The 26,448-nt window shown below is 33.2% G+C and overlaps 3 protein-coding genes across 3 annotated transcripts; 2 read left to right on the top strand and 1 right to left on the bottom strand.

The window, feature by feature from the left end:
* Nucleotides 1-3,101: 3,101 nt before the first annotated feature.
* LOC102582855 (transmembrane protein 33 homolog) lies at nt 3,102-8,309 on the top strand. Its single transcript, XM_006346794.2, has 9 exons — nt 3,102-3,343; nt 4,749-4,878; nt 4,999-5,099; nt 6,093-6,218; nt 6,322-6,442; nt 6,551-6,635; nt 7,185-7,298; nt 7,403-7,442; nt 7,885-8,309. Exons 1-9 carry the CDS (start codon nt 3,167-3,169, stop codon nt 8,035-8,037), a joined length of 1,047 nt encoding a protein of 348 aa, XP_006346856.1. The 5' UTR covers nt 3,102-3,166; the 3' UTR covers nt 8,038-8,309.
* A 1,651-nt stretch (nt 8,310-9,960) lies between these two features.
* Nucleotides 9,961-14,216, top strand: LOC102589323 (protein GAMETE EXPRESSED 3). The gene is made up of 10 exons (XM_015308554.1): nt 9,961-10,027; nt 10,625-10,812; nt 11,310-11,633; nt 11,726-11,972; nt 12,060-12,344; nt 12,461-12,547; nt 12,740-12,782; nt 12,880-12,939; nt 12,994-13,156; nt 13,644-14,216. The coding sequence occupies exons 1-10, from the start codon at nt 9,961-9,963 to the stop codon at nt 14,214-14,216; spliced, it is 2,037 nt and encodes a 678-aa protein (XP_015164040.1).
* A 1,415-nt stretch (nt 14,217-15,631) lies between these two features.
* On the bottom strand, nt 15,632-17,460 carry LOC102582511 (ammonium transporter 1 member 3). The gene is made up of 2 exons (XM_006346793.2): nt 16,034-17,460; nt 15,632-15,821 (listed from the first exon to the last, which is right to left on the bottom strand). The coding sequence occupies exon 1, from the start codon at nt 17,418-17,420 to the stop codon at nt 16,038-16,040; it is 1,383 nt and encodes a 460-aa protein (XP_006346855.1). The 5' UTR covers nt 17,421-17,460; the 3' UTR covers nt 15,632-15,821; nt 16,034-16,037.
* Nucleotides 17,461-26,448: the final 8,988 nt, after the last annotated feature.

The raw sequence follows: 26,448 nt of genomic DNA, 5'->3' as shown, positions 1-26,448 counted from the left end.
TACAGTTGACAAAGCAAACTTTCTTCAGATTACTTGAAAATTTTGATTGGCATCAACTTAATTCTTTAAAGAGTTTATGTTATCTTATTGTAATATTGTTTTATATTGATATATAAGTTTTATTTGTATTGTTCTTAATTTAAATTTTATATAAAATATAGTTATTTCATATGCAATTGTGCATATTTAGATATTGAAAGCAAACAAACTTAATCATTTAGTGTTCAGATTCATAGACTACGTCTTAATATTCATATGTACATTCAAATTCGGACATTTAGATCTTAATGTACATTTTAATATTCAGATGTGTATTCAGATTCATACAACTTAATCCCAATGAAAATAAATGAGGCAGTAATGTGTCAAGTTAGCTAAACGTATCGAAATGAGTATTTAAAATGTACAAAATTTACTTCATGTGTCTAAATGAAAAGTCATGCTTCAATTTTATTACTCCATTGGTTTCAATTTTTATGATTCACTTTTCTTTTTGGTCAATTCAAAAAAGAGTAACGCATTTGTTATATTTAGTTATAATTCAACTATAAAATGTTCATTTTTATCCTTAATGAAATGTTTTATAATCACACAAATATTTATAATTTATTTTAGACCATAATTTTTTGTATACCTCGTAACAAATCAAACTAAGAGCCTATTTGACATTGTTGTTGGGAGACTAAAAGTGTTTTTTTTAGAATTTTTTTTTTTTAAAAATCCAGTGTTTGACAAATCCTTAAAATTGCTTTTACATAGAAGTAGAAATAGTTTTTTCTGCTGTTGAGAAGAAACGAAAAAATTCTGCTTATTAAGAAAAACAGAAGCATGAAATTATTTTTCTGAAGACTAAAATATCCCTTTCATATATTTATATTTACCAATATATCCCTTATTAATTAATTAGCATATCTCATAAGTTTGCTTAAGTTTCATTCAAGTTTTTTTTTTAAATTTTTTTATATAATTATTTTATTTTATGTTTATATATTATTATTTTATATTTTATATATTATATATTATTTTACTTTTTATTTTACAAAATTAGAAATAAAGGTAATAACAATATTTTTGCAGAATTAAAAATATGAAGGACTTTATTTGTTTATGGTAAAAAAAATTATGTAGTGATTTAATTCGCGGAATGGTTTTTGAATTTATTTTGCTTGCTATAATTTTAATTATATTAAAATCATCATGTTAATATTGTATTAATATTTTATTTTATTTATTTATTTATGTATAATATTGATTGAAAATTTAAATATATGCATTTTAATTAAAAAATTTGAAATAGATATTTAAAATGATTTCTCTCTATATAATAATCTTAATATTAAAAGTACATTAATACTTACCCTTTTTTGTAATTTGACTCTCAAAAGCACTCTTTTTTAAAAATTAGTCAAACACAATTTGTTTATCAAAAACACTTTTCAAATGAATTAGCCAAACACAAATTATTATTTAAATTTTCAAAAGCAGCTTTTTTAAAAAGAAAATCATTTTTAAAAAAGTCATTCTAAAAATAAGTAGTTTTTAGCAACAATGTCAAACATGTTCTAACGTATATAATGAAAGCACTATAGTGTATGGGGTCGTTTGGTAGAGTGTATTAGTAAAAATAATGCGTGCATTAACTTTGTGTATTAGTAGTACCTTGTTTGGTACACTTTTTCATACCATGTACAACTAATGTTTACATTATTTATATACTCTATTGTGTATTAAATGGTGCATTACTAATACCATTAATTTCTAGGTATTAGTAATACAAAGGGTTTTAACACTTTCATTAAATTAACTAATGACAAAACTATCTTCAAAGCTTTCTCAAAACATTTCCCAATACTTTTCCACCGTAAACTGATATTATTCTCAAAAGGTAAAATTGTGCCAACAATATATGCACAAATTGCAGTTAAAAATATATAGATTACTGCAAATATTTAGTTTTTTGATACGGAGAGTTTTTTTTTTTGATAAAATATTTTTGAAAATTAAAAAAAATGTAGCTGCTCCACATTGTACTTCAAAGTCTACGCACAATTGACAAAAGGTGCTATGAAGGGGTAAAATACAATAGAACAAATACACGTACTATTACTTCTAGGGACGAGTTACTCAAAAATGGATACTGAAAACGTAACTTGAAATAACTAATTTGCTTGATTTTGTGATTTAAATTCGTAATTTATACATATTATATGGGACTTTGTCATTGCTCGAATGCTCTGCTCCTTTCAATGCCAATATGTGGTACAAACATAAAAAATAACAATAAATTAGTATCACATTGTTAGAAACTCAAAATATGGTTCTATTCCTAAAAAACATGAAGATGGACAATAAGTTTGATTTAAAAAAAACTCTTCGTCACCTTTCCTCAAAAACATTTTGAAGCAATATTAACAACTATTTAATTTATTTTTAGAAAAAAAAGAGAGTTAATGATGTTTTAGCAAATAATTATAATGTGATGTTTTATTAAAGAATCTTGTTGTAATGAAAGTGTACAAAACGAAAAAGTGTGAATAATATTTTTGTAAATAAATATTTTTTTAATAAAAAATATACCATGCTTATTATTTCTAATCTATCAAACCAAACAATATATAAAAAAGGAATAAGGGTCTGAAAAATATCTCAACTTTGGTCGGATTTGCTGTTGCGATACTAAACTTTCCTGAGGACCTATTACCTCCCTAGACTATTTAATACCATATTTTTTACCCCTGAACTATTTAATAGTGTATTTTAAAGGTATATATGTGCCCACGTGGACACATTACTATTTATAATTTTATATTATTTTTTATGTCCACGTGGGTAAATATATATGTTTAAAATACGGTATTAAATAGTCTAGGAAGGTAATAGGTCCTCATGAAAGTTTAGTATCGCAACAACAAATCTGACCAAGGTTAAGGTATTTTTCAGATCCTTCTCCCTATAAAAAATAATACAACCATTACTAATATGTCATATTTAGTAGAGTATTATTCTTACACAGTCTACCAAATAAGCCGGTATGTATTTGTGTTTTTGATGGTATGTTTAGTGAAAAGTCAAAACCCCAAAATTTTCCTTGAAAACCCTTAGCGTCGTCGTTTTTAACTCCTATCTATAGTGGACAGGTTGAGTTGTAACAGAGAAAGAGGAAGAAATGGGAGGAGGAGAAGAAGATCAACAGAAATTGAAGAACACAGCAGCAGCAGCGTATGACTACGAGAATGATCCAAGATGGGCAGATTATTGGTCCAATATACTCATTCCTCCTCACATGGCTTCCCGTTCTGATGTCGTCGACCATTTCAAGCGCAAGTTTTATCAACGATACATAGTCAGTATTTGCCCACCTTAACTATTTTGGGATTTCGGTCCAACTTGATAATTGTTCGTTGCTATATTCAAAATCATTCGACTTCAGATGGGGTTTACTGCCAACTTTCTTTACTACATGTCTTTTAATTAATATGTCAATCTCGATTACTGTTGTTTATACTTTGTTGGGACTTGGCACTCCAGTTTTTATATTTTGAAGCCTTGCTCTTAGTTCTAAATTTTTCTCGATTCAATTTAACCAAAGGGTTTTTGGAAAATATTGGGTTTTGGGTAAATTGTTTAGGTATTCAGTGGCTTATAGGTCATTCCAAGTTGAGGGGTTCATTGATTATTTGTTAAAATGTGTACTATGGATGAGTTTAATGGTATTAGCTTGTAACTCCGAGTTGATTGTATACAAATTTCAGGGACTTTTACTCTCTGCACTGAAAATATCTGTAAAATTTTCCAAATATTGCACCTCTTTTCTTTGTGGAATGGATTGTTTAAGTATGTCATTCTTCAAAATGAAGTTGAGTTTTTAAGGCCTTTTGTTTAAAAAAAAGAGTCTTTTAGTTTTGTCAAAAACTCTATTTTTTTTTGGTTTTCCACCCGGTACACAAAAAAATAAATAATAAAATCTACTTAACTGTAAGTTGTTGCACTACTTTCTTTTTCCTAGCACTTCCTGATGTGGTGTGTCATGAAATTCATGCAGGTTTTCTTATCATGTGGGATCTTTTTCCTAATATTATACTTTAACTCCGTTGTCATCCTCGTTGTCCTTATCTTTTACTATTAAGCTTATTCTCGTCTTATTTCCTACTTTTATTGTATCCTTAAGTACATGGAGTTCCAGAGATTTTGGCTTTTTAAAATTTCAGAGGAGAATTTCAACTCTGCTTTTCCCCTCCTCTCCAGCTTCTACTTTCTTTTTCTCTTTTTCTCACTTGTGTTATATATCTTTGCCTTCAACATTTTTGTCACTTATCCTGAGGTATAGTACTGTCTTTTCTTTTGGATAATTTAATGGCTTAGATATTTTGTTGTCTATTGATTGAGATTATTGTTGGATGTATACCTTATTTCACCTGATTAATTACCTCATCCTCCCTTTTCTTGGGGGAACAGATGAAAGTCAGAAGGGAGGCTCCTAATCATGTCATATAATAGTGTGTGAATACTCCTAGGCTCCTAGCAATGTAGACTGATACCAAAATGAGATTTTTAATACACAATAATGATAAGAGTGGGGAGTCAGTTCAAGTTCTTGAAGTAGCAGTTCTGCAATTTTGATGGATCCTTGAGCTTTGCTGTACTTAAAATACCATTTCAGATATCTGCAGTGGGACACATCTTTACATTTTTAGGTTGATCTTGGGAGATTGCTTTGGTTTGTTTGAATTTATATCCATTATTTTCAGGACCCTGGTCTAGTGGTTGAGCCAATGACTACCAGCAGTTCGTCCCAATCAGCAAGACCATCAGCTGCACAACCATCATCATCATCATCGTCCACACCTTCTAATAACCAGCCAAGACAGCGTAACTCTGGTATGATTTTTTTTGAATTTCGACTAAATGGAATGTGCCCTTCCTTCTGGAGAAATTATTCACTTCAGATATAAATCTTTGGTTCATTTTAATGCAATTTATATAATTTTTCTTGTGTAGGTCAAGCTAGTAGAACTTCGGGCACGTCAACAAACCCAACTTCAAATCCGACATCACTTCGATGGGACCGAAAAACTATACAATTTTCAGTGAATGCTTGGGTACTGTATATTCACACGTACACTAAAGATGGGAAACATGTGGACATTTTCTTTATAATTTAAACACAATAATATTGTAGAAAATCATGTTTGAGTTAGAATATTGAAGTTTTTGATATACCGTAGAAGATCAAATGGTCAACTTATTATTATTAGCAGTAAGGGAAAGGTGGAGTATATACAACAAGGATAGAATCTTTATGCCTTTAAACTAATATATCTCGTGTACCTACATATGCCAACTTTTTTGTACTTGTGGATGCCCTCTTTATGAGTATGGGTGTGTCTACGGAAAATTTCAGTATAGAATTATTTCTTCCCAAGGATCTTCTACAGCCTTGTTTTCAATTTATTTGTTATTTGAAATCTGTAGGCAGGGTCATAAAATTGAAAAAGAAAAGCAGAAAGATTGTGAGGAAGAGTTGATTTTAGTATCAATTAGAGACAACTTTGCATCATTGCCTTTTATTTCTTGAGGTCGCCGTGATATCAAGAATAAAGTAATGGTTTAAGTTATTCTAGTGACTAGATGTCTAGATCTATGAAAAAAACTAGACTCATGTACATGTCTGTGTCAGATTTGTTTACTTTAGCCTCATTCGTTGGTTATTCTAGATGTCATGGTGCATTAATTCTTTCTGCACTCCACCCTCACCCCCTCCAAAAAAGTGTCTTTTGTGGTCTGTTGCATAAGTTGGAAACATGTCATAGAAATTCTATGCTAAGACCTCTCGGAAACTTGTGAGTCAAGGTTTATTGAAGCTCCTATCACCATTTTGCTTCTCTAAGGCTGATTTTTCATTATCATGTCTTCGTGTTTCCTGGTATATTCTCTTTTGCCTTTGAACTGAAGTTTGGGACACACTGAACAAGATATTGATGATTGGATTTGATACTGTTGCATTGGTATTACTACAAAAATAGTTAGAGAGTTCTTAAATTGCTTATTTTAATGAAGTAGTTCTGAAATTGCTTTCTGGTATCTTCCTGCAGGTTTTTGTTGTTGCAGTTCTCTCAATATTTCCGCTTACACCTGCAAATCTGTCAAACAGAGCATACCGACTGTCCTTCTTGGGAACTGCATGTTCTTCGCTATATTCATTATACTCAGTATATGGGGTAAGTTTTTAAAAAACAATTATTTTGTTGAACTACATACGTGGGATCAGTTTTATGTCCTTTGGGCTAATGAGGCTATTTCTGATCTGGTAACTCTTTGTAGAAACCGAGGGCTTGGAATTTACAAGCAGTGCAAGTTTGGTTGCAGTCAGTTATTGTGACGAAGGATTTCATCTCCTTCATTTACTGTCTCACTTTTGTCACTTCCCATCTTTACCTGAAATGTAAGCTATGCTCCAGTTCGTGTTTTTTCTTTTGATGCTATATTCTTCTTAGTGTATAGCAGCTGTGTAACTTCATTTAATAATTTGTTCATGACCAATGATATGCAGTTTCTTTGATTCCTGTTATATGCCGATCACTTGACCATGTTGGTAAATTTCTTCGACGTAACTTCAGCAGATCTTCTTTGTACAGGTATAAAGCTGTTTTGTTGTGTTACCACTTACCAAAGAAATTAAATAGCTGTTTTTCTTGAAATTGTTAGTCAGATGAAATAATCATTTGAAATCAACCCATATTCCTGATTAGGAGAAAAGCAGTACAACAATCCTATTAAATAATCAAATAACTGTAGTACAGGAATCTTTATGTTTCAAACGAATCTGTGATATAGGTTTCTGTAACAGCTCATTCTTACTGCTAATATGGATTAATGAAATGTGTCTGATGTATTATGAATAAAACTAAATTGTAGCTGACCTGCAATTGTGATTGCACAAAAAAAAATTGTATATCATCTCTTCTTGAACTTCTCATCTATGTGAACCTTCTAGTTGTATATGACCTTTTCCCTTCCTGTCAAAACATCGAAAGCTTTGTACATTTGTGATTATATGTAAATGCCATCTGGTGAATGTTATGGTGAATGTTATTATTTGATACCCCTTCCCTGCTCATTTCTTATTGATGGTACGTTGGGTGTTTCAGAGTTATTTCATGTCTGTACTTGTTGACCACCTACAGGAAGTACTTGGAAGAGGCTTGCGTATGGGTCGAGTCAAACGTAACTACTCTCAACATACTGTCTTCACAGGCTGAAATTGGACTGGGATTTCTTCTGGTTGTCTCTCTATTATCGTAAGTGTCAACTTATTCCTGGCCCTTACTGGTGCTTGTTATGCTTGACGTTCTTATTTTAGTTTTTATATGCATCTTAACTGTTCATGTTCATGAAATTTCAGGTGGCAGCGTAATATTATACAAACATTCATGTATTGGCAGGTTTGTCTTTTACTTTCATTTTCATTCTTTTATCATCGGCATCTTTGCCTTTTATATATGATCTATTTCTTTGATTGAAACAAGCGATTAAAATTGTGAGAGCATGTTGTTTCTTTTTTCTGTCTCTGTTTCCGTGTTGTTTAATGGAAACATTTGTTGTTGGAATTGAAAATTGGTTCAGCACATAGTTGGATGTATGTAGTTGATTAGGGTTAGGTATGCACCTATTTATTCCAACGACCGCACCTCATTTGCCACCCCGCATACTTTGATAGCATCATGATTCAGAATTTTCAGTTGATGAAATAATAGCAGTTATAGTTTCTTAAATCTTGTCCTTTTTCCTTGGTCCGGTACATGTTACCTTAGGCAGCTTCAATATCCAACTATTCCCATTTGTCAAGATATTTTGTTATAATGACTAGTATGCAACTCTTTGCAGATATTGAAGCTTATGTATCATGCTCCTGCTACTGCTGGTTACCATCAGAGTGTGTGGGCTAAGATCGGAGGGTTTGTAAATCCAGTTGTTCAACGTTATGTCCCGTTCCTGAATACTCCTATTTCAACTATTCAGAGATGGTGGTTCAGGTAGAAGACTTGCTGAAAGATATACAAGAGTTTTAGGGGCAGAAAATACTTTTTTGGGATAATACTTTGTCCTGAAGGGTGACTATAAAACTAGAATTGTCTAGTTAATATTCCTAATAATTGCCTGTGGGAGTTACTTCCAAGTTTTCCCCTTTTTGGGATGTGATTTTTCCTCTGTTTTAACTGCTTTATTTTGTAAACCAAAATTGTCCAAGAACTGTTGTTTTAGTATCAACTAATCACACTTCTATTCCTCTTGCATGTTTCGATTTTTGATCCCTATTCCTATGTTGTCCCATGAATGGTGATCCTTTGATTCGTCGATAAAGTTATGCTGGGATTATAATCCATGTATTGTCTAAATGTATATGAACTGCATATACTTCTTTAGTGTCTACCTCCTCTGATGTAAATGTAAGGTTTGCTATACTCTACCCTCTCATGACCGGATTATACTGGATATGTTGTTGTTGTATACTTATTAGATGAATATTTGGTTCATAACTAAAGAGTGTATTTGGTTTTAAGTTTGGATAGGGTTTTGTTTGCTATCTCACCATTTATCCATAAAGTAAATAATTATAAGGAAAGATAATGATCTTTTAGTTGTGTTATCCAAGTGTTGCTAGTGTTAAATTTTCATAATGTATAGGTCATTGTGCTTTGAGGTGTTTATGGTTTGATTAAAAAAGGACCGAAAATGAAAAATCAAACCAATCCGATAGTTATTTGGGTTTGGTTTTGGATTTAAAAATTTGATAATATTTTATTTGGTTTTATAAAAAAAAAAATCAAACCAAATTGATAAATTGTATACACAAATTTTAGAATATTATATAGCTATAATTAATTTTAAATATTTTATTTATAATAGACTAATGAACTTTATACGTTTCAACCTATTTCTTAAAAGAAATTTATGAATTCAAATTTGTTTAGTAAAGAAATAAGTGTATAAGATTTATCTAAATTTTTTTATATATTATTCACTTAATTACAACTTAAAGATCTTGAGAGATTTCTCTCTAATCCAAGAGAACTATGGCTCCTAGCTCCTATAATAAAAGGGTAATAATGGATAATTGGAAAGCATAAAATAGATTTTCCTAATCGTAGAGAGGGGAGAGGGGACCGAAAGAGAGAAATATATATTAGATATTTTAAAAAACTAAACAAATGGGCAATAACCAAATCAATAAATATGTGTTATATTTGATTTGGATTGATTCTAATAGTTTAATTTTTTTTATTAAATTAATTTAATTTTGATTTTGATTTTGATTTTAATAAAAGATCAACTTAAAACCAACCCATAATCACTCCTAATTGTAGTACCAAACAATTTTGGTATCACATATATCTAAAACAAAATTAATTTAAATGTGTGGATAAAATAATTTTGAATTTTATACCTGATTAATTACAACAATTTATTTTGTCGTTGAAATTACAACATGATATATAGTAAAAGGATATTAACCAAGAACAAAAAATAATTTGCATGTCAATTGATCTGGTTTACTGATGGGTGTGTTTTCACATGAGAAAATACTTTATTTCAAATCTCTTTGGTGTAAAAATAAAGATTACTCAATAAAAATGTAATACAATTATAAATAATTATAGCTTCGGAGGATTCAGATCTCTTGATCGCTATGAAATAAATAAATAAAAAATATCATTTTTGGATCTCTTATTGCCAAAATGTACCCGGCCACCGTCGCCCCCATCTTACATTCATAATATTTTGCTAGATTACATATAAATATTTTTGAGATAATCTTTTATTTATAAACTTACCAAATACTAGATCATTTAATTTATAAAAATGATCATTCATAATTAACCGCATTCACCATAGAGGTTAATTAACCGCTCTGCACTTGGTTTTTTTCCTACTCTTTTTCAGTTTATGCGTTTGACAATGATGTCTCTGCATATTCATCTTGCTTCCCTGCTTTTACTATTATCACCACTTCCCCAAATACTTTCAGGTATCACTTTGTATTATAAATGTAAGTGAAAATATTTGACACATATTGTTGGATTTTTGAGAAGTATAGGGTGGAACAAAGGAAAGCTAGTAGTATTTATTTGTTATGATATAGATTTAACTTATATACACTCACATGACATGACAGAGTGAAAATTTACTAATTAGGAAGATGTAAAGCGAGTTTTTCTGCAATTAACATATATTGAAGTGTTCCTGTGCCACAAGTTGTATTACATCAAGGGTGGAGATAGAAGCCCAGGTATGGGTTCGGCAGAACGCAATAATTTGTGCTCAAACAGTGTATTTGTGTAAAGAAATTCATTAAATATGTGTTAACACATAAAAATCATCGTTTTAACATCCACAACTCATAAAGTTGAATGCATTGATAGTGTAATCTTTTTGGAGAGCATTTGAAATAGTTTTACATTGTTTTCCTCCTTTTTGTCATTTGATCTTGCTGTTGAATTTTGTCCTCATTGTAATCTTAGATGCATCAAACATAGCTCGCAAAATAAATAAATTCTTTTAATACGTGAGATTGAATCATTTAACGTTCTAAAATCTCGTGAATTCTTACATTTGTTTTCTTTAGGTGAAGAATCTTTCAAGAAAGCTGCATATAAGCTCAGTAAGCCACTGATCAGTGATGATGGGAAGGTTTATTTGTGTTCAGAAAAGAACTTTTTTGCCTTTGAAAGCAATGGTTCTGTCGCGTGGACGTTATCTCTCAGTTACAAATGCAGTCCAAGTATGGCTCCAGTTCAAGGAGAATCACGAAAGGCAAGGCTTCACTTTAAAACTGACTTACACTCTTACGTTGAATTAGTGAATCTGATAAAATGGTTTTATGGACTGTCATATGAGCAATTAGACTTTGACATTCTAATCATGTGAACTGTGAAGTGTATAATACTTAAAACAAATAAGTTATAGGAAATGTTACGTATAAGCAAATGATCTGTTAGGCCTGTATAAGTTTTCTGTAAAAATGCTATTATACTGTTTGTTTCTCCCTCTCGGGATGAGGCAAAGAGTGGATGTCATGCCTGTAAGCTTCAACATTCCTCTATTCTGGAGTTGTTAACCTCAGACTTTGGCAATGTCTGTATGAAAATGCATATAAGCCTCTTATTGTCGTTAACTCATTTCGATCAGACTGTTTTGGTCATTATTTGTTAAACTTTTTCATTCATGTACCCTTGTTTGTTCAATTAGTTGGTATTATTTCTTTTAGTAGTTGTGTTTGGTTTTTAATTATGCAAAGCTACTTTTGGTAGATATATGTGATTGCAGAAGACAGAGTGCTGAAGATCAACCCGTTGAACGTAGGAAGTTCTGAATTAGCTGTAGAATTGTTCTTTGGTTCGGAATATGAAAGACTAGGGGATATTATTGGCCTTGCAGTAAGTATATCCAGTTCCTGTGTACTTATCAATGTCAAAAACCGGGGTCTCTTTGCTTACCGGTTGCAAGGAAAGCTGTACTGGAGTGTTGGCCCGTTGCTTTATCAGCATGGATATCGTCAAGGTTGTAGGAAAAATATCACAGAATGTTATTTTTCCTCAGTCCCTGTGTTCGATCACTGTGAAGCTAGCATATATGTAAGGTTTTCGTGTTCCATGCTTTTTAAGCTTGTCCTTTGCACTAGGCTCTATCTCTGCATTTTCAAAACCGTTTTTCTTTTCAACTGCAGATTTCTAACAATCAAGGAGAAATTTATGCTTTGTCAACTCGTAGTCCACATTTTAAATGGATACAAGATTTCAGTTCATTCGGAAGTACACTTACCATGAAAGCCGGGAACAACGGTCTGTTGTATGTTACTGTAGCAGCTAAAGCTCTGATACTAGCAGTTGATGTTTCCAGGGGAAGCATTTTGTGGCAGAAAAGCTTTGGACCGCTAAGTATGGGAGATTATGCCCCTGCTGTTGATTCTAATGGTAATATTAGTCCTTACCATATATCACGAACTTCTACTTGAATCGAGCGTTCAAAGGTATTCATGTTTATTTCAAATTCAATTCCAGGTTGGATATCTATTGGTTCATTGGACGGATACCTCTATTCGTTTTCACCAAAAGGAGTTCTCAAAAAGTTCCCTAAAGTGCTTAACATGGATTCTGTTATCCAAGTCAGTCCTGTTCTTGGTTGTTCAGGATATGCAATCTATGTTTCTCAGACACAGATTGAAGGAAAGATTACTCGGATAATTGGAGATTACACTTACATCTCCGCGATGAAATCAAAGGGTGTTATCTTCACACTGATTAATCCAGCTACTGGGATCATCTTTTGGTCTGAACAATATCCTGGTATCTACCTTCCGTCCTTCCCCCTAGCCCCGAAATCTCTTTGGTACTAACAACATCAATACATAAATCTTGTACTCTGCAGCACTCTTAACATCCATTATTTTTTATTGCATCAGGCCTATTCTCCTCAGAATTTTTGAGAAGTGACCTGCAACATTTTCTCCTGGATGAAAGTGTCCTCCTCGCCTTTTTTGCAGCTTCAAGTGAGTTTCTTCACAATAATGGATGTTCTGTATTTACATTGGACACATGATGACTCGAAAGGACTCAAATATTTCATATGATTGATTAAATAAATTTCCATTTCTGGAGTTACACGTAGAATCCTAAAGAGAATTCCATCTGCAATTCATTTGTGCTTAATGTATATCTAATGGAGATGGATTTCTGTGCAGGTACTGGGAACCGGCTGCCATGCCGAAGCTCACGTAAAATTCTGTACCTTTAAATTTTTTATCTTAGAATGTAGCTAGACAATCACGAGAAATTCTTAGCATCGTCTCGTGTCAGATGTCACATAATTCTTTTGCATCAGGTCAGAAGTTTGCATTAAGCTGCTCACAGATTACGCCCGAAAATTTCAGCACCTACACAGGTAACATCCTACATTTGTGTAGTGATATAGATAACCAATTGATATACCAGAATAATTCCCTTCGTTTTCTTCAGGGAACAAGAAGACAATTTTGCTGTTTCTGATCTTTGAATCTATCATATTGCTAGTACTAGCAATAATAGTAAAATTTTGCTGCATGTTTTGGAAGAAAAAGAAGCTTCAAAATCAACATCTTGGGAAATTCTTAGATAAAAGAGTAAGCTGAGCTATATTCCCACTCTCTTTTCACCTTTATGTCTTTTCTTATATGAAATCTGATATTTAAGCTGGAAGCCACATTTTATGGATTCAGCTTCTCTCTATGTGCTTCCCCACAAGTTCCTTATCTACTGTACGAAGTATCTTAATTTTACCCTTCGTTATGCTTTGGAGTCATTCATACTCTAGCTGTCAACAAATTTTCTCGTATTGTACCTTGGCTTTAGCGGAGCTCAGCTCCGGTCTAAAGTTACCTCTATTATACTTCATGTTGGAGCTCCATTGGGGTCAAGGACAAATACGAGACGATTTGTTGACAACAAGAGTATGAATGACCTCAACATAAAATGGAGAGCAAAAGTAAAGTATTTCGTATAGTAAAAAGGTATTTCTGTCCCTTTTCCCTTTCGTTTGTTCTGTTACTCCACCTTCTAGCAAAACACTGAAACTGAACTTGTCTTTTTCTTTTGGGCCCAATGTTTCAGCGATCACTTCGACTTCAGAAGAAAGTTTTTGATAGATCAATCACAGAGCTTCAACAAAAGGCTGCTGAGGATGCAATAGCTAATGAGGTGCTGGAAAAGTTGGGCAATCTAGTTAAACAAAGGGAAAACATTGAGAGGAAGCTCTCAACATCATACAGTTTGGGAAGGGATGAAATTGGTCCTCGTTCACCATCTCTCCTTCCCTTGTCCGATCGTAAAACAAGGAGTTTCTCATTTCAAGGAGCAAAGAAAGAGAGTGTTACTTTGTTTCACACAGTCAGTGATACTTCTTCTGAAACTAGCTGGAGCGAAAGGGACTCTGACACGAACATATCGGAGGATGAAGAGGAAACAGACAAGGGAAAGTCACCTATTGAAATATTCAGTAGCAGTGATGATGAGATTTACCAAGAAGAATATCAGTCTAGTACTCCATCTTTCTTTGCTTCCACTTCGCGACAGGTTACTGAAATAGAAGAAATGAAGTCAGGAGATCAAAAGGACTCCGTTGATCATCCCTTACAGAACCGCAGCACAAGCATAAGGAAGAGGAATTCATATTCAAGTAGCTAGTATTGCATTATGTGTGTTAGTTATCCAACTGTACCTTTGTCCAACTTTACTCCACTACTGACGCCTAACTGGATAAAAAGCTTTCTATTTTAATGGAATTCCACAATTGCATAAACTTTAGTTAATTGACAAGTTTCAATAGCAGAAGCTTAGATGGACGTTGTTAAGGAAGATTTCATCTGGTGTAGCTAGATAACACATATTTTACATTCCATGTCCTATAAGCGTGTAAAATCAGAATAGTACATGCATACAGGTAATAATATGTCATTTCTCAAGCCAAGACAATATTTCATTATTCATAAACAGCATTACGGTATAAACTGCATCTTGTAATCATTGTAAGATTGAAGAATAAGCAGTAAAAAGGTTACCTTTTTAACAAATACATATGAATGAGTTGTGCTTAAGTGATGAAAGTGTATAAAAAGACTTGTGCATTGACTTGAGTAAACAATCTCATCGTAGCAGTTGGATTAACTTACATATACTCGGTGTTTACATCAAATTTACCATAATTTAGTGATAAATTAATGTAAAAAAAAAGAAAAGACATGTTCCATTGATTTAGTTTGAACATTAGATGCTAGAAAATAAGTTCTATTTCAGAGGTAAAAAGGAAGAAGAAATAATGGCATCTAGACATGTTTCCAGTCGCATGATATAATGTCAAATCCTTCAGGTATATATTCATATTAAGCTCTTTAATGATTCTTTTTTAGTTGATCGTTATGGTATTACATTATATTATATCTTCTAAATATTCTTGTTATATTAGATAAGTGAATGATTTCGTGAAAAATAGACAGTACGCTATTCTTATCTAATCTTATGGAGAAACATAAAATATGTTCAACCGTTATCCCAATAGGAATATCTCAGTGATCAAAAGATTATTATAATTCAAAATGTGTTATTATGAGTTGATATTCCAAAGACCATCTCCCTTGTTATGTTTAAGAAAATAACGGAACAGTTAGGCAGTGTCAATGACAGGTCTAGCTTGTGTTTCATTGTTTCGTTTCGATATAAATGTGTGAGAATTGAGATAACTGCTCTGCATCTAACTCTTTCCTTTTAACCTTTTGTGAAATAAATGTAGGCATGCAATGACTTGGGAGATGTAAATGGACAAAGAGTGTGTCTAGCTGAAATATCAAGAACTGGAATGACTGAATTGTATTTCGCGTATATAACAGTCAGTATAGAGTTGTCTGTAGTGTTTTGTTGATGAATATTTTGGGGCCATGTCTTGTCAAAGTTCATCTCTACCATATCTAATACTAAGTGCAGATTCTTAAAGTTAACTGGTTGAATCAGCTTCTTCTTTTTAACCAAGTTCTATCAAAATGTACCTTGTGTGTCGCGTCTTGAATTATACTATGAAGGTGGAGACCCCGTTTGGAAGTGATATAGATGAATTGTTTTAGCCATTGCATAATCTACCACACTTGTAGACATTGGTTATATTATTGAGCAGATCAAGGACTATTTGGCTGTGCAATGGAAATAGGAGCAACAACATTGATCCATACATTAACAACCTCAATTAAGGTTTAACTTCATTTTCACGCGAAGCAGTATGAGCTATGAAACACCATGTGGCTGCAATAATAAACGTCAATAATTAAACGAGGGTTCTCTGATATATTCCACAAGTTTTCTCAATACAATATATACATGTTCATTGAATCAAAAGCAGAGAGAATTTAATAGCTAAGATGCCCGTAAATACAGCAAGGATGTGAGGAAATTACAAAGTTGCATATATACTGGTAGCGGATAGCAGATACAGGTGGAAGAGTTGAGGTGTGCACCTTATTATTGTTGTTGCATCCTTAAATACTCGCCATAGAAGCGAGCGCCACTTTCTTCTTGTCTAGCATCGTAGGCATAACCTCCGTGACAAGAGATATCAAGACCAGCAACCTCCTCGTCCGATGATATCCTCAAAATTCCAAGTTTCTGAAGTAGATAAAACAAAGGCCCCATTGTCAAACTTACCCAAACCACAATACTCAATAGTTCAACTATTTGTGCCCCAAACAAACCCCATCCACCTCCTAAAATCAGCCCGGAAGGTCGTATAACTTGTGTTTTACCGGAATTGTAAGCTTGCAACACAAATTCTTCTTTAGCAAACAACCCTGTAAATATCAAACCCCAAGCTCCACACCCTCCATGCAACTGTGCTGCTTCTAACGGATCATCAAATTTGAATTTAAGCGCTAAAATGTTCAATCCAATCAGTACCCAAGCTGCACAGAACCCACACACAATTGCAGCCCATGGTTCTACCACTGAACAACCTGAAGTGATTGCAACAAACCCACCAAGAACTCCATTACAAACATCCATTGCATCCCAATGTCCCACCAATAACCTTCGTCCAAACAAGGTTACAATCCCCGCGGTGGAACCAGCCAGGGTAGTTGTGACTGCAGTCCGTCCCACAGAGGTCCAGTTACCTTGATCAACCATATGTGGGTACGGAACAAGAATTTTGTCGAATGATCCAGGATTAAACCCGAACCATCCAAACCACAACAACAATGTTCCAAGCACTACTAGAGTAGCATTATGGCCTCTCATTTTCACAGGATTACCAAACGCATCAAACCGTCCTACCCTTGGACCCTCTACAATAGCACCCCAAAAACCGGCAATCCCACCAACCAAATGCACAACACCACTACCAGCAAAGTCAATAGCACCAGAACCAAAAAGAAGAGAAGTTGAATTTGGACTTAACCAACCATTAGAAGACCAAAGCCAATGAGCAACAACAGGATAAACAAATCCAGTAAGGAAAAAAGAGAAGAAAAGATAAGCAGTAAATTGGGTACGTTCAGCAATAGAACCACTAGTAATTCCAGCAACAGCAATAGCAAAAGCCCATTGATAAAGAAAGAAACTGTAGTCATAAGAGCTAGAAGGAATGTCTTTAAGAGCAAAATAACTAGCACCTATAAATGGATTTGAATCGCCGAAAGCAAAAGCAAAACCGAAAAGATAGTATGAAAGACTACCAACAACAGCATCAACTACATTTGTAAGCATAATATTCATTGCATTCTTGGCCCTAACAGAGCCAGCACAAAGCATGGCAAATCCCAATTGCATTACAAAAACCAAGTAAGCAGAGAATAAAAGGTAAATTGCATTTATGGAATCAGTTACACTAGCTTCCCATGAAGAATCCATTATTCCTTGCTTCACACAAGATTGAGATGATGGATATTTATTTAAAAACAGGTGAACTGGAATATTCAATGGGGTGGTCCAGAAAACTTGGAGGAGTATATTCAGAGCGGAGCCAGATAGGACCGAGGGGTTTATCTATCCTCCTGTTTATACCTAATTAAAGTTTTTTTTATTAGGTATATACTGTAGATATTGAATCCTTTTTTCGTGTGTCTATTTCTTCATATTGTGAACTCTTTAGCGAAAATTCTGATTCCACCACTGAGTATATTCTGAAGAAGTTGTTTTGACAAGTTACTCATTTTCAGTCACTGAAGTAGGTTTGGTATGGATAACATGAAAATGGGTGGTTGATCTGTTCCTTTAAGGATAACAAGGATATCAACAAAGCTGGACAACTTGCTTCTTTGACATCATACAAATGAATGAGTCGGGAGGCTTAAGGACAATTTTTTTTTTCTTCAAAATTTCCAAAGAAGCAATAGAATATATATATATATCATATCATCCTATTTATATCTATATTACCTTAAAAGCATGAACTCCTAACTTAAATGTTAAATTACTATAATATCTCTAAATTAGGTTGTGACTTTTACGATGAGTTGTGACTTTTTTGATAAGTTGTGACTTTTTTCAAAGGGTTATGATTTTTCGAAGAGTTGTGACTTTTCCGAAGAGTTGTGACTTTTACAACAAGATGTGACTTTTTCAATAAATTGTGACTTTTCGAAAGGGTTGTGACTTCTCGGAAAGGTCATAACTTTTCAGATAAGACACAAAAAACACATGGTTATACTACCCTTTGTTGACTATAAATAGAGGGGTTTCCTCTCATTTTTCAACCACGATTCTTTTAATCTTCTACTCTTCTTCTTCTTGCATTTTAAAAAATTTCATGTGATTTATTGTCGTTGAGTAAGTTCGAAGACTATAAATAGAGGGGTTTCCTCTCATTTTTCAACCACGATTCTTTTAATCTTCTACTCTTCTTCTTCTTGCATTTTAAAAAATTTCATGTGATTTATTGTCGTTGAGTAAGTTCGAAGTAGCGGAATATGATGTACCACTATTCTGATGAAGTAAATTGTTCTACCCTAAGAGGGTATATTCCTTAACCTCGAGTACTTGAGGAAACTAATTGTGATGATATAATAATTATTTTTTTGCTTAGTATATAGATTAGTATGTAATGTTTCAATATATGAAGTTAACATGATGTAGTCTAAATTTATTTGTTTCTGTTAACAATTTCTCTTGTGATGTAGATATATGCTTCTAAATATTTTTTTCAAAAATTATTCATGTTATAGTCCATGTATTTTGTGTGATATGTGCATCCGACGGTTGTTTGATCAAAAAAAATTGTGGGCGTTCGTGACGACAAACAAGTTAAAACGAGGTCCGGACCGAAAATATGATTTTTGTCATTTTTCATGTGTTATAGTCCATGGATTTTGTGTGATATATGCAACCGATAATTTTTTGGCCAAAATTTTTGTTGGGCGTCCGTGACGACCTTCTTAATAGCGTGCGCTGGTTTAGAGGGACAAACATATGTATTTTCAATTTCAAACGAGGCTCGAACCCAAAAATAGAAATTCTTACATTTTTCGTGTGTTATATGTGAGATATGTGCGTCCGTGGATTTTTTGACTGAAATTTTATGTGGGCGTCCGTGACGACATACTTAATGCACATATTAGTTCGGAGGGACAAACGTAGGTTTTGAAGAGTTCAAACGAGGTTCGAAATAAAAAATAAGACTTCTTTTATTTTTCATGTGTAAATAGTCCATAGATTTTGCTTAAACTAGATGATAATAATAAAATAAACTATTTGGAGCAAAATAAATATAATTTTAACATAATTTGTTTAAAATTTAAATATCATATTAATTTAGTGTTGAATTGGTCTCGAATATTTATGATTTGCAGCTAGTGTTGATGAGTTGCCTATCTGAAGAAGATATTGATTTTTATGCTAACAAATTGAACCAATTATTATCCATATACTCAACTTACTTTTATTTTAGGCATAACCCTTAACTTGGTTTCAACGGACAACTATGTCCTCCAACTTTAAATGTGCGCGAGTGAACACTTAAACTTGTCTAAAATTAAACAAGTCGACACATGTGTCCTAGATGACATAATACATGTAGGACGCCACGTAGGATACAAAAATTGCCACGTATGATGTCGTGTAGGACGAATGTGTCCATTTGCTCAATTTTATACAAGTTTAAGTGCCTACTTGTGCACACCCAAAGTTAAAAGTCATAGTTACCAGCTGACGCCAAGTTATCGAACAATAGTTAAAACACATGAAAAAGTCTAGAAAATCATAGAGTATTAATTTGTTTGATTGGTTTTTAGTATTATTGGAGTTAAAGTATCTCAACTAATAATCATTCTTTTCTTGAGAATATATTAACTAGTCAAGAAATTAAGGCAATTATGATTAATTTTTAAGGCACAAAGTAAAGAAAAATGTATATGACGAGAAAAATGTAATCAAACAAATTTTACATTAATGAATTATATTGCTAAAAAGGAAAAACAATAGAAGCTCTATTTGTTGTCAAGCGTCCTTTCATATTCTTTTGCAGGAAAAATAAGAGATGATTCGACATCAGCACTTCAACTTATCTTCGGTCCAACCCTTTAACTTACAAAATCATCATCTAGACCAACATTTCGCATTTCTCCGGAATTGTGGTTGGTAAGCCACTATTTTCCAAAGGAAAGATACTTTCACTATAAGTAAACATGCCATGAAGACCAGACAATTCTTCAACTTTAAAATATCTCCAACTCTTATTCTTCACATGATAAAAAATATAAGCCAAAACATCGCTTGATATTATGTTTATTGCAAATACAATTTCTTCATCACCATACTTGCAAATAAGATAGGTACTTAAGTCCATAACATCATGTTTCCATTCTAATGGAAATTGAAATATTTGATGTTCCCATTCTTTTTCAAAAATCCATAAATGGATGTCGAACTCTGAAGTATTCAAAATTTCTAATTTTCCATTCACATCTATTAGCATATAGTCAAAATCATACATATCTATACTGTTATCAATCCTGATAGTAGTGAAAATTTCTGATTTAATATCAAACGCAATTATACAAAACTCAGGAGAATAGCTAAATTGATAGATGATCCCACTAATTATGCAACGTCCAGATCCGTATATAGGAGTTAGATAATTAAGTTGGTCATATTTAATTATCTCCCTCTATGAATTATCTATACCTAAAGTAAAAACCCATGCTCTTGATAATCCAAGATTATTTCCATTATTCATAATCAAAAGAACTTTATACTTATTTTCTTCAGGCTCCAAACCAATTAAACATTCAAAATAGTCAGCATCAAAACATTTCAAGTAGGAAAGATATCTTACTTCTCGTGTAGCGGGATTGAAAATTGCAATATATTGCCTATTCCACATGCAAAACAAACCATTATCGTAACCCCCAACAATCAGACATACGGTCAATGTGAAGACACAACTTATCAAAATGATGACAAGACTTGGTGGCGTTTCCATCTTCCTCCTCTTGTATAGAGTAAAAAACGCCGTCTACGAATCCAATCACGCAATTAAGCTTAGAATAATTGGATTAATGGAGATCCACGAAATATGGTTCCAACACAATTGTATTATAAAATTTTAAAACACACTTAAAATGTATTAAAGACTTAACAGGAAGACACCACAGAATTTGGATGGTAATATCTTGAGGAATTGACATATTTTAGGATTCGTTGTTTAATTTTTTTGACTTGCCCGTTTTATTAAGTACGTTTTGTCTTTGTTTAGTTTTAGGTTTAGGACTCTTTAATTAGTATATAAAAATAGCTAAAAAAAAAGTCCAAATTATTTTTCAAATACGGTCAGTAATATAATTTATATAGATGAGAATATGTAAACCATGATTTTTTAAGCCATGTTTTTTAATTATTTGAGGAAAGTTGATTCCTAAAGTAACTGGACGTGCCTTTTTTGTAAAAAAATAAAATAGGAATTAAAAAAATAAGAGTAACCATACGTAACTTCCCAATTTACAATAAAAAATAGAGGCAACTACGTAAATGATGAGCCATAAAACTTAAAATAATTACATGTTCCTATCCCAATCCAAAGTAATTCAAAAAATACTCATTCTCTCTAAAAAAAAAATTACATCCCATACCCCATTCATTAAAGCTGATAATTTTCGCTGATATTAAATTAGTATATATATACTATTCAAGGAGTGCATTATCTTGTAGTTGAATTCCCCATCATTCAAGCCTTAATTAGTGAAGGGATGACATTATGTTTGATGTTTATTCACCAAATTATTGTTTGTTTTTTCTCACCAATTCGGTCATATCTAAGGTTGTCATTGAGCAATACAAATGCTTAAGGGGTTTTTACGATTCCCCTAGAAACTCGTAAGCTTCAAATCAGTTTAAGATATTATATATATATATATATATATATATATATACACGACTACTATAAGATAGTGGGGAGAGTTGTCAAATAGCCACTCTCCAAACTTAATTGAACATTTAGACAAAAGTTTTACAAAATTAGTACTTTAGACACTAATTATGACATCACTCATTATTCTTTCAAAATATGCAAGATCAACTCCAAAGTTTTTAATATTACACTTTAGTTCCCCCACCTCGTCCAATAATATTTTATTTTTTCCCATCATTATTTTCAGATTTAAAAATAATCAAAAAAGAAAATATTTTTCAAGCCCAAAAAAGCTCCCATTTTTCACCTATTTTTTTCCGATTCCGGTGATTTTTCCGGTGAAATCTTCCTCCTCACAACTGAAAATCCCCATTCTTGCTCATTGCCTCTAGTGTTATTCCATTTTTTTTAACTTTTTGTAAAAAATATTTTTACTAGCTTGAAAAGCTTGAAAATTCCCAATACCTCAATAGTAGATAGATTCCATAGTTTAGAAGCCCTACTAATACATTTCTCCATTCCAGAGCTAGCAAAGTACCTATTACATTCGATTTCATTTATTGACAATTTCTTTTGGAGAATTTCCTGCCAGTCCTTGCCCAGTTATAGACCTATCCCGTAATCTAGGATCGATCATTGTGGTCTATAATGACAGTAGTTACAATATCTATTGTTAATGGTGATTATATGGATGTGTGTGGGAGGAGACTCCTAAATGTTGGTTGAAAATTATCTAGTAAGGTGACAGTAGTCATTCCATTTCGTCGCAATGATTTATACACAACATGGTTCGAATCGTAATTGAGATGTGAGAAATTAGATTGCGAGCCAAGCGAAGTTGTGATTAGTTATCTAATGAATGAAAGGGAAAATATACGTCCCACGTTCATAAAAAATGACAATCGAGTGTCCATGTACATGTTGGATGTCACCGCCGATCGCACTACGCCAATAATGAAAATAAATATTGTCGTGAAGTCTTTGGTACTCCTCTCACCCACCCTACAATCGATGACGATGAATCGATTGAAGATAAAAGTTTGGGTGATGATTGATATGGATGGTCATCCCAATGGAATCGAAAGATCCCGAATTGTTTCAAGAAAAGCAATGAAAATATGGGTCAGGATCATAACTCAACCACAACTTCTCCAATGGAACTAATTTTCAAATAGAACAAACATTTGGCAACAAGAATGAGTTGAAAATGTTATTAGATCAGGCTTCGATGAAGAATTCTTTTGATCAGGCTTCGTTGAAGAATTGTAGTAAATAGTTCAAGGTGAAATGTGTATTCCTTGATTGTGTCTGGATACTGCAGGCGAGGAATTAAGTATAATGCTCGACCATAAAGAAATTCAGAGAATTGTTTTCAAAGAATTTCATTATAGTTTAAGCATCTACGAGTACTATTCATATATGCATAAAGTCGACGTCTATCTCCTTGCGTACTCAAAATCAATTAATGTTATTCTTTTAGAGTTCAAATAGTGTGTGCCAAATGAATTGTTAGATGTCTATATTCTTTCACCCTTGTCAAGTTTGAAAGAAAGAAAGAAAATGTGTTAAGGATGTTGGTGAGACTTTCAAAATCAAGAGGAAGAATAAGTATTTAGTGTGTAATAGATCCGCACACCAGAGAACCACATGTAATAACAAGAAATTTTAGATAGGCTTGTCCACTTTGTTTTTGTAACTTGAGGTACTGTGTAATTTGAGACTCGTCGGTTGCATGTTAATTTTGTCTTTTTGGTCCATTTCTATAATTAATAGACTAAAACAAATATAACTAGGAAGAAGCTAATAATTGGAAATAGTCATTTTTGGAAAGAATGAAAATCTGGAAATTTGTTTAAGTTAGGAAAAGTTGAGTTTTGGTCAACTTCAAACAGCCACAACTCCTAGCTCAGGATGAGTTAGGTGTACTTCCAGACATGGTTGAAAAGCTCATGGAATGATCTTACCAACGCCGCCGAGTTTGCGCGATTCCGAGTTCGTATGAGTAAGTTATGCCCTTTGGAAGTTGGGTTGTTGGATTAAGGAAAGTCTAATCCGGATTTTGGAAGGGTAATTTAGTCTTTTCCGTACCTAATTATTCTAATTCATTTTTAGGAGTTTAATTGGGGTAAAGTCAGATTTTAGTCAGTTTTAGAAAAGTTAATTTTACGCTAGGGCTTGGAGAAAAGAGGAGAAAGGGGAAGAACGTCCAAGATTCATCGATTTTGTCAAGGGTAGCTTGTGGATTTCGTCGGGGGTGATCTCTAAAAGGTTTGTGAGATCACATAGCATTGGGTTAGTTCACCCACGCGCCAATCATGATTCAATTCAGCGAAATATGTGTGATTTGAAAGTAAATCCTTTGAGTTCTTGATGAAATTCGTTTGAATTCTTGTGGGTTGTTTTGTTGAAGTTTCTTGCGATTTGATTCATGTTTTCGGGTGAAATTTCGGTTTGAATCTATCATGTATTGAGGGTATAAATGATCCTAAGTGCTTGGGGAAAGAACCATTGAATTTTAGAGTTTAGAGTTAAAAGACGGAGAAGAAAAGTCATCAAACACCTGGGGAAGGGAGTGGGGCATCGCGCCAGCCAGCGCCCCAATGCAGTCCCTGAATGTGGGGCTCTGGGGTGACACGCCAGCTAGAGCGCCCCAACTTGTTCTCTGAATGTTGAGGGCTGGCGCCCCGCGCCTCTCAGAGCGCCAGGGACGCCAGTTCTTCCCATTCTTCCCCCATCTTTTTGTACTTGTTCCTTAACAATGTACCTATGTTTTCTAGTTGATTCCAGCACTCTAAGATACATCTAAACATCATGAAATCATTCATAAACATGAGATCATGAACCTTGAATCCATAATCCAATTCAAGGAAAGTTAGGATCTAAGACAAGGAAAGTCAAGAGCCAAGTCTAGGAAGTTCTCAGAGTCTTTTCAAGAAGTATTTTGCAAATGTTTTAACTTTGTTTTAAGACTTAAAGTTCAAGTTCAGTAAAGAGTAAAGTTGAAGTTCTTTTCTTCAAAAAAAATATATGGGGATTAAGTATTCCCAAAGAGATTTAAAATATTTTCACATTTAAATAAGAACGGAAACTGAGATTTCCAAAGAGCCTTCAGGCTAGTTTTCAGAAAAGAGTAATCGCTTTATAAATGAAGCAAGAGGGGAAACTTTGATTTCCAAGATAGCCTTTGAGCTAAGTTTTTGAGCACTAATCTCAAATCACATAAAGAAATATTGTTTTTAAACATAAAGAGCTAGTATCATTATTTTGGGAGTAGTATTGAGCATCGATATGGGGGACGAGCTTGAGTTCAGATAACTCACGTCTCCATAAACCATGTAGCCATCATGGGTAGAAAAGGGTCATACTTTTTAGATGAATCCTTTTCGCATAGACTAGTGGATCCACTTAGTAGTTCAAGTCTTATGCCCTTAGCTTGGCAAGGTATAAGAGAGGTTGAGAAGAGAGAAGAAATTTATTGAATAATTAAATGACTTTAAAAAAAAGAATATTTAATAAATATAAAAAGGGCTTGGTTGTATTTTTATAAACATCTATTTTATACCCAAGTTTCTAAAAATGTTAAAATGGTCCATGACCCCACAATCATACCCCACTTTTTCCCACTTTTTCACTTTTTCTAACCCTAACCCTAAAAATTAAATCAAAAAGAAATTAAGTGGCTATTGTGCAAATTAAATTTTGGGAGTGTCCCCCATTCCAATTAATCTCAAGATAGTGGGACTATGGAAAGATACAATTCCATTATTTTGTATTACATTTGTGCACAACCAAATTAAAGACAAAAGGTTACATATACTTATACTTACATAAAACAACAAACTACATGGTTAATAAGCCATACATTTGTTTATTTTCGAACATGAAATTGAAATTTTTTTCTTCTTATTTCACATGTCCACGATAGAATTACCATTCACCTTGCTACAAACATCGTGAATTTCCAACTGAACGCCACAATATGGGAGCAAGTTCCCCATCTTTATCATGGCATCGTTGAATTCGCGTAAAAATAGAGCAGGGTTACTATTATAGGTCCGAACAACATTTGCAGTCGTCATGGTAGATCCCATCAATACTTGGTCTGAGAAAAGAAGTCTGTTAGAAGGAAATTAGTAATGTGTTTGAAGAATGTCAAAGTGCATAGAACATGTTGTGACAACGTGATACAATGTTCATCTAAGTTGCATAGGAGAAGGAGTTCGTAAGCAAGATAATTTTCTTAATCAAATAGGAAAACTAGACAAAGTAGGAAGCTGAAGTAAAGAAGGAAGATAAGCAAAGTAGTTGTCAAAGCCAAGTCGAGAAAGGATAAGTCGAGAAAGGAAACTACAAAAAGAGAAGCGGTCAAATCATGTTCTAAGTCGATTAAGAATTTGTGGATACTACGTAGACGACTTCGAGTAGGAGTCTGAGTTGAGATAGGTTTTGGATTCAAGTCCAAATCTATAAATAGGGCGAGAACTTCGTCAAAGAAGTTTGCGCACTTACATTGAGAGAAACAAATTATGCGTAAAA

Source organism: Solanum tuberosum, unplaced genomic scaffold (assembly GCF_000226075.1).
Source record: "Solanum tuberosum cultivar DM 1-3 516 R44 unplaced genomic scaffold, SolTub_3.0 scf00090, whole genome shotgun sequence".
In the NCBI taxonomy this organism is placed as follows: domain Eukaryota; kingdom Viridiplantae; phylum Streptophyta; class Magnoliopsida; order Solanales; family Solanaceae; genus Solanum; species Solanum tuberosum.
Note: the sequence above shows the minus strand (reverse complement) of the source record. Positions and strands in the feature narration are given on the sequence as shown.

Bases quoted from the DNA above. Each gene is read 5' to 3' on its own strand.
- LOC102582855 (XM_006346794.2), top strand. From the start codon at position 3,167: ATGGGAGGAGGAGAAGAAGATCAACAGAAATTGAAGAACACAGCAGCA. The intron at 3,344-4,748 runs GTCAGTATTTGC...CATTATTTTCAG, and splicing joins AGTTTTATCAACGATACATA to GACCCTGGTCTAGTGGTTGA. The intron at 6,636-7,184 runs GTATAAAGCTGT...GACCACCTACAG, and splicing joins AGCAGATCTTCTTTGTACAG to GAAGTACTTGGAAGAGGCTT.
- LOC102589323 (XM_015308554.1), top strand. From the start codon at position 9,961: ATGTCTCTGCATATTCATCTTGCTTCCCTGCTTTTACTATTATCACCA. The intron at 12,548-12,739 runs GTGAGTTTCTTC...ATTTCTGTGCAG, and splicing joins CGCCTTTTTTGCAGCTTCAA to GTACTGGGAACCGGCTGCCA. The intron at 12,940-12,993 runs GTAACATCCTAC...TATACCAGAATA, and splicing joins AAATTTCAGCACCTACACAG to ATTCCCTTCGTTTTCTTCAG.
- LOC102582511 (XM_006346793.2), bottom strand. From the start codon at position 17,420: ATGGATTCTTCATGGGAAGCTAGTGTAACTGATTCCATAAATGCAATT.